We start from the raw sequence: 14265 nt of genomic DNA, 5'->3' as shown, positions 1-14265 counted from the left end.
TGCCATTAGATGTTTTTCAGGTGTCAACAGATTTGTGGTAAATCATTTGCCTTTTTTAAAACTTCAACTTCTGCAGTTCAGACAGTAGATTACTCAGTAAAAGTATTAGATATAACTAAGAGGTAAATATTTTTAGTGCATATTAAATAAAATAAAGTGCTCTAAAGAAATTTTTAAAAATACATATAGATAAATAAAGTCCATTAATAGGCAAGTCAGATATAAAAATGGGAGGCAAGTAAATGGGAGAACCTAATACACCAGATATTAAGGCACACTACAACACCACAGCAATAAAAAGGATATAATATTGTTTTAAGATCAGACCAGTCACTCAGAATAAAAAGCTTGGAGACATATACTTTACAACAAAACAGAAAAGACAGTTGTTTAATAGATAATTTTGAGAAAAATTGTATTTTTCTATATAGAGAAAAATAAAATTGGATGCCTATTTAGCATCACTTTCAAGGATGGAATCCAAATAAACTTAAATATAAAACAAATATAAAGTTAAAGGAAATATGAGGCAAGAAGAACTATTAAAACAAAACTTTAAAGACATAAAACTACAAAGGATATAGGAGAGTTGAATGTATCAACTAATTCAACCTAAAATTCTATAGAATGCTTAACAGCAGCAGAATACACATTCTTTTCAAGTGAATATGGAACATTTATCAAGATAGATCCTTTGCTGGATCACAGAACAAAATAAATTTAAAAGGATTCAAATCTGCAAAGTGTGTTTTCTAACCACAATGAAATTAAATTATAGATAACAAAGATACCTGAAAAATTCCCTATATGTTTAGAAAATTAAAAGTATATAAAACTAAGAAGTCAGGAAATGACAGATGTCAGGAAGGATGCAGAAAAAGGGGAATCCTCTTACACTGTTGGTGGGAATGCAAGCTAGTGAAGCTACTCTGGAAAAAAAAAACAGTATGGAAGTTCCTCAAAAAATTGAAAATAGAGCTACCCTATAACCCAGCAATTGAACTACTAGGTATTTACCCCAGAGATACAAATGTAGTGACCCAAAGGGGCACCTGAACCCCAATGTTTACAGCAGCAATGTCTACAATAGCCAAACTATGGAAAGAGCTCAGATATCCATTGACAGATAAATACATAAAGAAGATGATATATATATAGTATGTATATTGTATATATATTGTATATATTGTGTGTATATATATATATATATAGTATACACATACACACACAATATATCATTACCCAGCCATCCCCAAAAAAAGATACCTTGCCATTTGTAATGACATGGGTGGAACTCAAGAGTATTATGCTAAGCAAAACAAGTCAATATAAGAAAGCCAATTATCATATAATTGCATTCATATATGGAATTTAAGAAATAAAACAGAAGCACAGGGGAAGGGAGGGAAAAATAAAACAATACAAAAATCAGAGAGGGACACAAACCATAAGAGACTCTTAACAAAGGAAACAAAATGAGGTTTGTTGGAGGGGAGGGGAGTGTGAGGAAGGGGTAAATGGGTGATGGACATTAAGGAGAACACATGATGTAATAAGCACTGGGTGTTATATAAGACTTATGAATCACTTAACTCTACCTCTGAAACTAATAATACGCTCACTATATGTTAATTGAATTTAAATAAATTTTTTAAAAATAGAAAAATAGAAAAAAATAAAATTAAAAGCACACTGCTAACCCATAGTCCCAGCAATTCAACTCCTAAGTATTAACCCAAAGAAATGGAAGTGTATGTCTATAAAAATACTTGTAGACAAATATCCATAGCAGCTTTATTTTAATAGTCCCAAACTGGAAACACTCTAAATATCTATCAATAGGTGAATAGATAAACATATTATAGTATCTCCATATAATGGGATACTATTAAGCAATAAAAAGGGATGAAATACTAATATAGGCAACAGCATGTTTGAATCTCAAAATAGTTGTGCTTAGTGAAAAAAGAACATACTGTGCAATTCTATTTAATTCTAGAAGTTCTAGAAAATTTTGGGAATTTTAGAATTCTAGAAAATTTCTAAATGCAAGCTCATTGATGGTGACAGAGAGAGACTTGGTGGTTGGTTGTCTGGAAATGGGAGCCAGAGAAAGAGATTCAAATGGGCACAAGGAGGGATGCCTGGGTGGCTCAGTGGTTGAGCATCTGCCTTTGGCTCAGAGCATGATCTTGGGACTGAGATCGAGTCCCACAGCAGGCTCCTTTTCTCCCTCTGCCTGTGTCTCTGCCTCTCTCTCTCTGTCTCTCTGTCTCTCATGAATAAATAAATAAAATATTTTTTTAAAAATGGGCACAAGGAGAGTTTTGGAGATTTGGGGTATGTTCATTAACTTGATTGTGGTGATGTTTTCATGGGTATATTCATACATCAAACATATAAAACTGTATGTGTTAAATATGTGCAGTTTATGAAATGTCAATTATACCTCAAACTATTAAAAATACATGCACATAAAATAACAATATGCAATAACACATAAAATAACATATGCAAGAAAGGCATATACATATTAAACAAAGGCACACATATTAAACACATTAGAATGATTGATTTCCTAAAATGGAGGAAAGGAGAATGGCAATGAAGAACAGGGAAAAAGGGAATATGTGTGTGTGTGTGTGTGTGTGTGTGTGTGTGTGTGTGTTTATAAAAATATGAATAAACTTAAGAATCACAAGGGTGGGAGAGGGTGCCTGGGTGGCACAGTCCACTAAGCGTCTGACTCTTGGTTTCACCTGAGGTCATGATCTCAGCATCTTGAGATCAAGCCTGGCCTCTGGCTCTGCGCTCAACGTGGAGTCTGCTTGAGATTCTCTTTCTCCCTCTGCCCCTCCTGCTCATGCTCTCTTTCTAAAATAAAGAAATCAATCTTAAAAAAAAAAGAAAAATAATCACAAAGAGATTGAGAATGTTGTTAAAGAAAGTGAGGGGAAAATGAAAGAAATTTACTCTTCTACAATGATACCCCTCTTATGTATACACAGAAACAGTAAATTCTCTAAGACTAAAAAACCCAAATAGCAACAGTAAAAGCTTCAGACTTTCATTCATATGAATGAGGAATTATTTAGAAGGAGTCTTTCCTGGTATCCCTGGGACAACTCAAAACTCTGTCTACTGATTCATTTGACAATTATTTAATACCTATTATGTGCCATGTCCTATTCATAAGGCCATTACTTTTCCCAATAGCCACTTATTTCCATTTCCTGGTCCTACCTGCTGGGGCTTCCACCTTAATTGCTGTTGCAGAAGAACCATTAGTGATTCCCCAAGGGCCTAAACTGGATTCTTCTACTTTCCCTCCTTCTTCAATGTACTCAACAGTACCAATGCTCCTCTGCTTCATTATTTGTGCCTGTAGCATTCGTGCCTGAAGTTGTTTGAAGGCCTCATGAAATGCCATTTCCATTCGAATATCATTGTTTTGAATTTCATAGTACAAACCTGAAAAAATAAAGATGTTGAAATAAATGTGGCTAGTTTTCCACCACCATAAACTTAAGAACTGCAACATTTCACTTGTATTTCCCATATTTTTACCAAAGTGTAAGAACGATGTGATGAGCCATTACAGAATGAAAAGAGAAAGTGAGAATCTTATAAGGGAAGAAAACACAATCTATATCACAGGAAAATACCATACCAAGTAGAGTCCAGGCTACAACATTAGTTGGTTCCAAGCAAGTAGCATCTTCAAAGAAAATTTCTGCCTGCTCGTAGTTCTCCATCAGGACAGCCAGGACACCACAGAGCAACAAGCTGAGAAGAGACCACCAACATAATTAACAGCATGGTCCCATGTCACAGTCATGGAACCAAGAATATTTCATATAAAAGCTTATCTGCTCCTACTCATTCTTCATCTCCCTTTCACCCATACCTTTGGATATGATTCTGGTTGAGAGAAAGGGCTTTTTGAAAACACTCCTGTGCTTTGATGTTGTCCTCAGTTAGAAGGCAGAAGGCACCATAGTCCAGCCAGTGTTCCAGATTCTGCGGCTCCCGGACCAACCTCTATCCCATGAAACATCAGGAAGACCAAGGTTATTGTAACACTATGTCATATTTTTTATGCACATAATGCCATAAATACTTTAAGTTTATGATAGCAGAAATTAAGTCATTTTTTTTGTTTACCACTGAATTCTGAATGTCTAGCACAGTCACTATTCTGGCTCATAGTATGTGGTGAATAAATAATTATTGGAATAATTTTAAAATTAAATCTTCAAGTCATTGCTTCTTAGTGTCAATGTCAATGGTCACCATAAATTCCTCTAACTACTTAGGAACCCAGATTCATTTTATATCAAGCCCTGAGTTTGGCTCCCTGCTCTGCGGGGAGCCTGCTTCTCCCTCTGTTCCTCTTCCTTGCTCGTGTTCTCTCTTGATACTTCTCTCTTTCAAATGAATAAATAAAATCTTTTAAAAATTTGTTTGTAAAAATTAGATTGTGGTGATGGTTGCACAATTCTGTAAATAAACTAAACACCACTGTACACTTTATTTTTTATTGAAGTATAGTTGACATACAATATTGTATTTATTAAGATACACAACATAGCAATTTGACAATTATATGCATCACAAGATGCTTACCACAAGTATAGTTACCATCTGTCACAATACAAAATTATTATATATTCTCTATGCTATAATTCTCTTATTTATTTATTTATTTGTTTTGTGGTTTATTTATTAAACTTATTTCTCTTATAACTGGAAGTTTGTGATTCATTTATTTTATAACTGGAAGTTTGTACCTCTTAATCCCCTTCACCTACTTGCCCATTCCTCCAACCCCCACACAACTCAACACCAAAAAAAAACAAATAATATGATTAAAAATGGAAAGAGGATCTGAATAGACATTTTTAGAAAGACATACAGATGTCCAAGATATATGTGAATATATGCTCAACATCACTAATTATCAGGGAAATGTAAATCAAAACCACAAAGAGCTATCACTTCACACCAGTAAGAATAGCTAGTATCAAAAAGGCAAGAAATAGCAAGTGTTGGTGAGGATGTAGAGAAAAAGGAACACTTGTGCACTGTTGGTGGGGATGTAAATTGGTGCAGCCAGTATGGAAAACAGTATGGAGGTGCCTCGGGAAATTGAAAATAGAAACACCATACAACCCAGTAATTCCACTTCTGGGCATTTACTTGAAGAAAACCAAAACAGTAATTTGAAAAGATATGCACCACTATGTTTATTGAAACATCATTTATAATAGCCAAGATATGGAAGCAACCTAAGTATCCATCGACAGATGAATGGTATAATGAAAATGTGATATACAACAGAATATTATTCAGTCATAAAAAAGAATGACATCTTGCCATTTGCAACAACATGGATGGACCTAGAAGGTGATACACTAAGTGAAAAAGTCAGACAGAAAAAGATAAATACCATATGATTTCATTTATGTGTGGCATCTAAAAAACAAAACAAACAAAACCAGAAGTGTATTCATAAATAGAGAAAAGTGGTGATTGCCAGAGGGAGGAATGGAAGGATGGGCAAAATAGGGATTAAGATGTACAAATCACCAGTTATAAAATAAGGAATTCACAGGGATGAGAAATACACCTTAGGGAATATAGTCAATAATATTGTAATAACTTGTATGGTGACAGATAATAAATATGCTTGTTGTGATAAGCATTTAGTAATGCATATAATTGTCAAATCACTACATTGCATATCTAGAACTAATGCAATATATTATATTCAACTATACTTCAGTTAAAAAGAGAATGTCATATAAATAACATTATACAGTACCTAACCTTTTTTTTGTAAATTTATTTTTTATTGGTGTTCAATTTGCCAACATATAGAATAACACCCAGTGCTCATCCCATCAAGTGCCCCCTTCAGTGCCCGTCACCCAGTCACCCCACCTCCCGCCCACCTCCCCTTCCCCCACCCCTAGTTCATTTCCCAGAGTTAGGAGTCTCTCAAGCAGTACATAACCTTTTGACAGTGGCTTTTTTCACTCAGTATAATGCCTTTGAGATTCATCCAAGTTGTATTAGTAGTTCATTTCTTTTATCGCTATATAATATTTCACTATATAGGTAAATCATTAGTTTGTTCATTTACTCACCCTTTAGAAGAACATTTAGGTTGTTTTTGGTTTGATCAATTATGAAAAAAATTGCCATAAGCATTCATGTACATAAGATTATACTTCTTTAAGGTAAATACCCAGGAGTAGGTCATATGGTAAATGTATAAGAAATTGTCAGGCTATTTTCCAGAGTGAGGCTTTATTATTATGCATTTCCTCCAACAAAGTATAAGGGTTCCTGTTACTTTTTATCCTCACTAGCACCTCATATTGTCAGCATTTTTCATTTTAGTTATTCTAATAAATCATAGTAGCACCTTATTGTGGTTTGAATTTGTATTCCCTAATGACTAATGATGTTGAACATCTTTTCATGCTCTTACTTACCATATTTATATCCTCTTTAGTGAAATACCTGTCCAAATCTTTTGCCCATTTGTATTTGTTTTTCAATTGTTGAATTTTGAGAGTTCTGAATATTCTGGATACAAACTCTTTGTCAGATATGTTTTGAAGATATTTTCTTCCAGTCTCTACTTTTATTTTTTTTCTCTTAATAGTATCATTTACAAGAACACATTTTTAATTGTAATGAAGTTCCATTTACCCTTGTTTTTATGGATCATGCTTTCATGTCATGTCCAATAACTCTTTGCCTAAATTCCAGGTCATGAAGACTTTCTCCTTTGCTTTCTTTTAAAATATTTATATGTTTTACATTCAGACCTATGGTTCATTTTAAGTTGATTTTTTTAATTGGGCTCCCCACTTGGTGTGGAACCCAACATGGGACTTAAACTCATGACCCTAAGATCAAGACCTGAGCTGAGAGCAAGAATTGGATACTCAATCAACTGATCCACCCAGGTGCCCCTTAAGTTGATTTTTATACAATGTCTGAGGTTTAAGTCAAAGTTCATTTTTTGCATATGGATGACTAGTGGGTCTAATACTATTTTTTTTTGAAAAGGCTGTCTTTTCTCCATTGAATTTCTTTTATACCGCTGTCAAAAATATAATGGCCTTATTTGTGTGGACCTATCTTTAGACTCTATCTTATTGATTTATGTGTCTATCCTTTTTTCAGTTCCATTGGGTTTTAAATAATTAAAAACTACTATTTTTTATACACACATTATACAAATAATAGTAACAACTACCACTGGGAAGACATTTAATTACCTCTTCATAATATACTGCTGCCATTTCAAAGTTCTCATTGACTTCTGCTTCAAATGCAAAGAGTCGAAGCTGTTCACTGCTTGTATAAATGGTTGGAACAGTGCCTTGGATATCATCTGGCATGGTCTTATCAATATCAAGATGTTAAACAAAACAAAGCAATTACAAGTAGAGTCTTATATGAATAAACTAGATATTAGACCCAGTAATTAAGTTGAAAATGATATTGGAGTTTCAAGGGTTGTGAGGTTGAGCCCTGTGTGCGGTTCCACAACGACTGGGGAGCCTGCTTTGGAATTTCTCTCTCCCCCTGCCCACTGCCCCCTCATCCCCTGTCTGAAAAAAAAAGAAAAAGAAAAAGCATGTTTGAAGTGTCATTGTCATTCAGGTATAATACCTGAAAGCTCATAATGTTTCTTAGTTTTGATTGCCAGTCATGGAGAACAAACTGAGAATTGCACACATTCACAGGAAAGCAAACAGAATTGCACACATGCACAGAATAAATAAAATAATGATTTTTGTTTTATAATTGAATTAAGTGATTTTATGTATGTCTTTTATCCATCACATTTATGACAGTTATGAAACTTATTATTCCAGGAAGTTGAATTATTCTCCCTGTTCTCCCCAAAATTAGTTTTATAATTTAAGCAGTTTCTTATTCTCCTTTGTCAGTGCCTAGCACAGAGCAGACACCTCATAAATGTTTGCTAAATGAAGCAAGAAAGGAAGTAAGGAAGAAAGGAATCATTCAGAGACTTTGATGCCCTGCAGAGAAAAGGAAGGGCTCTTAGTTCTTGAGCATCTACCTGGTTTAAGGCCACATGCATCTGATCCACCAAGAACACATAGAGCTCACTAATAAATGTCTGCAGTTCCTCCTGGCTTTCAAATGATGTTGTCTTCAAATACTTCTCTCTCACAATCCTTACTACGGCATGCTGTAAGAGACATAGATCATCCATTTGATTAGAGTCCAGCACCATGCTGACAACACAGGCCTTCCTTGAGCTTCTGGTCTAAGGCTCATCAGAATTTCAGAAAGTAATTGATTTCTCCTTTGGTAACTGCTAGAATGTCAGCTTTCTGATTTTTCCCCAGTCGACATATTCTGCATGACTTCTTTTCTTGACATCATCACTAATATTGTCAGTGCAGAACTTATATCATGTGAAGAGAGTCATAAAGCTAAAGAAGACCTCAGCATTAGGTTTATGCATTACATCGTTCATGGTGACCACATGATACAAGAGAAAAAGGCCTGATATGACAGTCTAGAGAATGGAATTCTGGTTCTAATCTGCCACTGTACAACCTAAAAAATTACAGTTAGTATCTCATTTTCCTCATTTGTTATATTGATGTGTACTTCTGGTCTTATTATCTTACTTCAGAAGATGATTGAGAAGCCAAAGAAAGATAACAGATAGGTAGTGAAGTTTAAAATGCTATACAGATAACATATTGCTATAGCCATGACAGCTTTTTCTCCCCTAAGCTAATATTATTGCCAGGTTTTGTACTAAGCACTTCCCATGCATTATATTATTTAATTCTCAAAATGACCCCATGTGATAGTATTATTCCTCATTGTTAGGTAAAGAAATTAAAGCTCAGAGAGATAAAGTCATTTGACCATCCATCTAATAATGGTAGAACCAGGAATCAAACTGGTTGTGATTATGCCACCTACTGATAGTATTATTCCTCATTGTTAGGTAAAGAAATTAAAGCTCAGAGAGATAAAGTCATTTGACCATCCAATAATAGTAGAACCAGGAATCAAACTAAGTTGTGACTATGCCACCTACTGAGAAGAGCTCTTTACCTCCGTGAGCATCGTTGTTTTTTTACCTTATTACTATCTAATAAGTACAGTACAGGACGCTTAGTAAATGTAGAGTGGCAATCCAGTGTAGGAGTTAAGAATGTAGGTTCTGGAGCAAGAAGACTGCCTGAATTTGAGTCCCATCTTTTTTTTTTTTTTAAGATTTTATTTATTCATTCATGAGAGACAGAGAGAGAGAGAGGCAGAGACACAGGCAGAGGGAGAAGCAGTTTCCATGAAGGGAGCCTGATGCAGGACTCGATCCTGGGACTCTAGAATCACACCCTGGGCTGAAGGCAGGTGCTAAACTGCTGAGCCACCCAGGGATCCCCCTTGAGTCCCATCTTTAACCATTACTAGTTCTGTGACCTTGGGGGAAATTATTTAACCAATTAATATGGCATTTCTCTACCTGTAAATGAGTAACATATACCTCACAGGGTTGTTGTTAGGATTAAATTAGTAAAATATGAAGCATTCAAAAATTTTTCTGGTGTACAGCACTCAATAAATGTTAATCATTATTATGTAGGAAATTATTATTAAGTAAATATTTTTCAAATCTTAGTGATTCTGTGGACTATGGAAAGATAGGAAATGGGAGACAGATAATTAGTCATGGAATCAGTACAAGGTATAGTTTCTGCCTGCTACAGCAACATGAAACCTGGCTCAAAATCTGGCCTAGCTTCAAGCAATGACTTAGTTTCTTCAAAGCTCACACTTGGAATAGATATTGAACCATTCCAAGGCTTTGCACAAGTGGAGCTTCTCATATTCTATCATAGGGAACATAACTCTTTGCACCAACAGCAAGAATGGTAGAAGCATAGCTGAACATGACCAGAGAAAAACTAATAATAAGGCATGTAGAGAGGATGCTTCATAAAAATCCATTGAATAAGTAAAAGAATATTTACCTTGAGTTGTTCTTTGAAAGCAAAGTATTTTCCAGAGCAGTTAAGTTCATAGTTGAGCTGGCACTTCTGCTCCTCCAGGGTTTCACTATCCATATCACTCCCCAGTTTGGCCACTTGTTTTCCAAACATCCTATGATACTCATCCAGAATAGCTCTAGAAATATTCTTGACCTGCGTGTGGTAGTCACTTACCGCCTAGGAAAATACAAAATGTCTGGTAAAGAGGCCTCGAAGAGATCAAGATATATAATGGAAGTCTGAAACCGGATTGGGTTTTACGTTCAATAATGCTTTGGGTATAAACTGCCCTTTAATTTTCAGCTCAGAAACTACTGGCCAAGATTAAATAATGTTCACTATTCATTATATGTCACTGGTCACAAACTGAACCAGGAAGGGAAATAGTGAAGTTACAATTTCTCACCCCTTCTATAAAATATACTGAAGAGTCTATGCCTAATTTTCAAATGAGTGCACTCAACACCTTATTACTTATAGTTTCACCTTGGCTCTGGCACTTACCTTCTGAGCTCCTCCTGTCCGACGAGTAAGAGGTGGCCTTGGAGGAATCATTTCCTTGACCCTGTACCAGAAAAAAATGACAAAGCAAAACCAAACTTTATTATCTGCAGATTTCCTGTCCGACGAGTAAGAGGTAGCCTTGGAGAAATCATTTCCTTGACCCTGTACAAGAAAAAAATGACAAAACCAAACCAAACCTTATTATCTGCAGATTTCTATTCTCTTGTTCCTACTTCCAAAGGGCCTATACGGGAGAGATCTAAGTTCTGTTCCCATATCACACTTGAGCACTGTAATTCTCTCATGTAAAACCTAGATATGAACCATAGAATAGTATATGGCTGTGGAGTAGATAGGAAAGAACCCAGGAAGTTGCTGCTCAGAAAGTAGCTAGGTTGTACTTTTGGCTAATTTGAGCCCTGGCTTTACTCTTACACCTTTTTAAAAACTGCTATTTCTCTCAAGAGATTGCTTGACTTAGGAGTTGGCAAGAAATGGGTGTTATCATTTTAGGTGCACCCTGTAGAGTCTCTGAAAGAATGAAGTTTTGGAAATCTAAACAGTACAGCCAAGTGAATGCTTATCCTTCCTCTCTATCCAGGATAAAAAGTATACTCTTGGCACACATAATTTATGACTGCATTAAATGATAATAATTATATCAGATGTGCTGATTAAGAAAATATATTTTGTCACTGTCAACGTACTTATGCCAAAACTTCTAACTTCCATTTTCGGGAGACCTTACAAAAACTAGAGGATATTAAACTCTTAGCTCTTCTTCCTTATAATTTCAGATCCTATTGAAGTATATAGTATTGCCTTCAAGTTTACAATCAAATTCACAAATTAAATTTTTATTTAATAGGTCCTATGTAATTGTATACCTCTGCTCATAATTTCTAATTTTAGTTTTATTTACTTTAACAGGTAATATATCCCTATGATTAAAAACTTATGAAGTATAAAACAATATATATTAAATTGTCTCCTTGTTGTGAACCTTGTTGACAACCTTGTTGTGTGGTCTCCCAATATCTTCTCCAAAGACAATGTTATTTATTCACTCATTCAAAATATATACTGAGTCACTATCATTCCTCAGGAACTTTTCTTTTTTTTTTTTATCAGGAACTTTTCTAAGTGTTGGGGATAGAGCATTAAATAAATTAGACAAGGGGCACCTGGGTGGCTCAGTGGCTGAGTGTCTACCTACGACTGAGGTCGTGATCCCGGGATCCTGGGATCGAGTCTTACAACAGGCTCCCATTAGGGAGCCTGCTTCTCCCTCTGCCTATGTCTCTGCCTCTCTCTTTGTGTCTCTCATGAATAAATAAAATCTAAATAAATAAATAAATAAATAAATAAATAAATAAATAAATAAATAACAAAAATTCTTTCCCTCATGGAGCTTATATTCTAGTGGAGGAAAGAATGATAAGATAAATATGTTAGTGATATGTTAGTGACATGGAGAAAAATAATGCAGTAAGGCAGACAGACTGTGTTGGGGGTTAGGGTGGTGAAATAGGGAAACACATTTCCTCAAGCCACTTACTGAGATGGTAACATTTGAGTAAAGATCTCAAGGAAGCAAGTTGTGTAGATATCTGGGATAAGGAAAGTACAGACAAAGGGAACAGAAAGTGTAAAGGCCTTGCTGCAACAGTGTGCCTGGCATTTGTGAGGAACAGCAGGAAGCCAAATGTGGCTGGACAGAAAAAGTGAGAGCAACGTACATACAGAATATGTTAGCACTTGTAGGCCATTGTAAGGACTTAGGCTTTTACTCAGAGTGTGCCAGGGAGTCACTAGTAGTTTCTGAGCAGAGGAGTTAGTTACAGGAGTTGACCTCCATTTTAACACAATCAGTATAGAATAAATTGTCCAAATGTCCATCAACTGAAGAATGTGGAATAATGTGGTATACCACAGTTAACTATTATTCAACAACAAAGAAATGAAGTACTGATACATGCTATAGTCTGGATGAGCCTTGACAGCATTATGTTAAATGAAAAAAGCCAGTCACAAAGACCACATATTGTATCATTCCATTTATATGAAATGTCCAAGGCTGGAAAATCTATACAGACAAAAATTAGATACATAGTTGCCTATGACTGCAGGGTTCTGGGTTGGGTGCTGTCATGAGAATTGGGAGGAAATGGAGAGCAACTGCTAATATGTATGTGGTTTCTTTTAAGGGTAAGAAAAGTATTATAAAATTGATTGTGGTGAAGGCTGTACAACTCTGTGGGTATACTGAAAGCCACTGAATTGTATGCTTTAAATGGGTGAAGTGAATGCTAGGTGAACTATATCTCAATAAAGCTGTTACTTAAAAAAAAAAAAGAATAAACTGAAGGGTAGAATGTAGGGAGACCAGGTGAGAGATTACTATGACTGACCAGAAAGTTTGTGAGAAATAGATATATGACCTCTCTCCATATTATATCAGGAGAGGTCCAGGCTCCATATATAAATTTGGGAGCCATTAGGATACAGCTGGTAGTAGAGCCATGAGATTAGATAAAAACCAAGGGAGTTAAGGTAGATTGAATAAACGTCCAAAGACTGAGCTCTGAGAGACTCCAACATTAGAAGCTGGAGAGAGAAAGAAGACCAGAGGAGGAGAAATAAAACTCAGGATATCAGGGTCTGATATCCTGAGAGCCTGGTAAAGAAAGTGCTTGAAGGAGGACTGAGTAATTACTCACTAATCATAGGTCACAATGACCCTGGAAACATTGGATTGAGCCCCATCATTGGATTTTTAAAAAAGATTTTATTTATTCATGAGACACACACACACACAGAGAAAGAGAGAGAGAGAGAAAGAGAGAGAGAGGCAGAGACACAGGCAGAGGGAGAAGCAGGCTCCCTGCAAGGAGCCCGATATGGGACTCAATTCTGGATCCCAGGATCCCACCCTGAGCTGAAGGCAGACACTCAACTGCTGAGCCACCCGGGTTGCCCAAGAATGCATTAAATTTATGTATATTATTATACATTGACATAGATTCAGCAGTTATATATATATATATATATATATATATATATATATATGCCTCAGGCAGGAACCAAAGGCAAATTACCTTTTATGAGTATTGGGTCTGATTTTCTAACACTGCCATTATAATTTTCCTTTGCTCTATAATAGTCATTTGGGCTACCTTGGAAGAGAAATCTATCTTCTACCTCCCTACAGTCAAAGAAAAACTTTCAGGTAATAACCATATCTCATTAAAAAGTCTAAGAATAGGGATCCCTGGGTGGCGCAGCGGTTTAGCACCTGCCTTTGGCCCAGGGCGCAATCCTGGAGACCCAGGATCGAATCCCACATCGGGCTCCCGGTGCATGGAGCCTGCTTCTTCCTCTGCCTGTGTCTCTGCCTCTCTCTCTCTCTGTGACTATAATAAATAAATAAATAAATAAATAAATAAATAAATAAATAAATAAATTGTATTTAAAAAAAAAAAAGTCTAAGAATAGGGGCACCTGGGTGGCTCAGGTCCTGATCCTGACATCAGGATCTGAACTCCTGATTGTGAGATTGAGCCCTATATCAGGCTCTGCACTCAGCAGGTTATCTGCTGGAGATTCTCTCTCCCTCCCCTTTGCCCCTCTACATCACACTTTCTCTCTTTCTCCCCCCATCTCTTTCTAAAATGAATTTATCTTTTTAAAAATAAGA

The 14265-nt window shown here is 35.8% G+C and overlaps 1 protein-coding gene across 11 annotated transcripts in view; it reads right to left on the bottom strand.

Moving 5' to 3' along the window:
• CFAP70 (cilia and flagella associated protein 70) overlaps nt 1–14265 on the bottom strand; it is a 94580-nt gene that overhangs the window by 22762 nt on the left and 57553 nt on the right. For 10 of the 11 annotated variants that reach the window (XM_055325250.1, XM_055325254.1, XM_055325243.1 and 7 more), the window contains 7 exons: nt 10569–10629; nt 10047–10241; nt 8108–8239; nt 7296–7421; nt 3908–4041; nt 3671–3786; nt 3244–3471 (listed from right to left, as the gene is read on the bottom strand). In XM_055325250.1, coding sequence (XP_055181225.1) covers nt 3244–3471; nt 3671–3786; nt 3908–4041; nt 7296–7421; nt 8108–8239; nt 10047–10241; nt 10569–10629 — 992 coding nt within the window. The remainder of the gene's footprint in view (nt 1–3243; nt 3472–3670; nt 3787–3907; nt 4042–7295; nt 7422–8107; nt 8240–10046; nt 10242–10568; nt 10630–14265) is intronic. The other variant, XM_055325249.1, reaches the window with a different exon arrangement.

The sequence above is a fragment of the Nyctereutes procyonoides genome, unplaced genomic scaffold (assembly GCF_905146905.1).
Source record: "Nyctereutes procyonoides isolate TBG_1078 unplaced genomic scaffold, NYPRO_anot_genome, whole genome shotgun sequence".
In the NCBI taxonomy this organism is placed as follows: Eukaryota; Metazoa; Chordata; class Mammalia; order Carnivora; family Canidae; genus Nyctereutes; species Nyctereutes procyonoides.
Note: the sequence above shows the minus strand (reverse complement) of the source record. Positions and strands in the feature narration are given on the sequence as shown.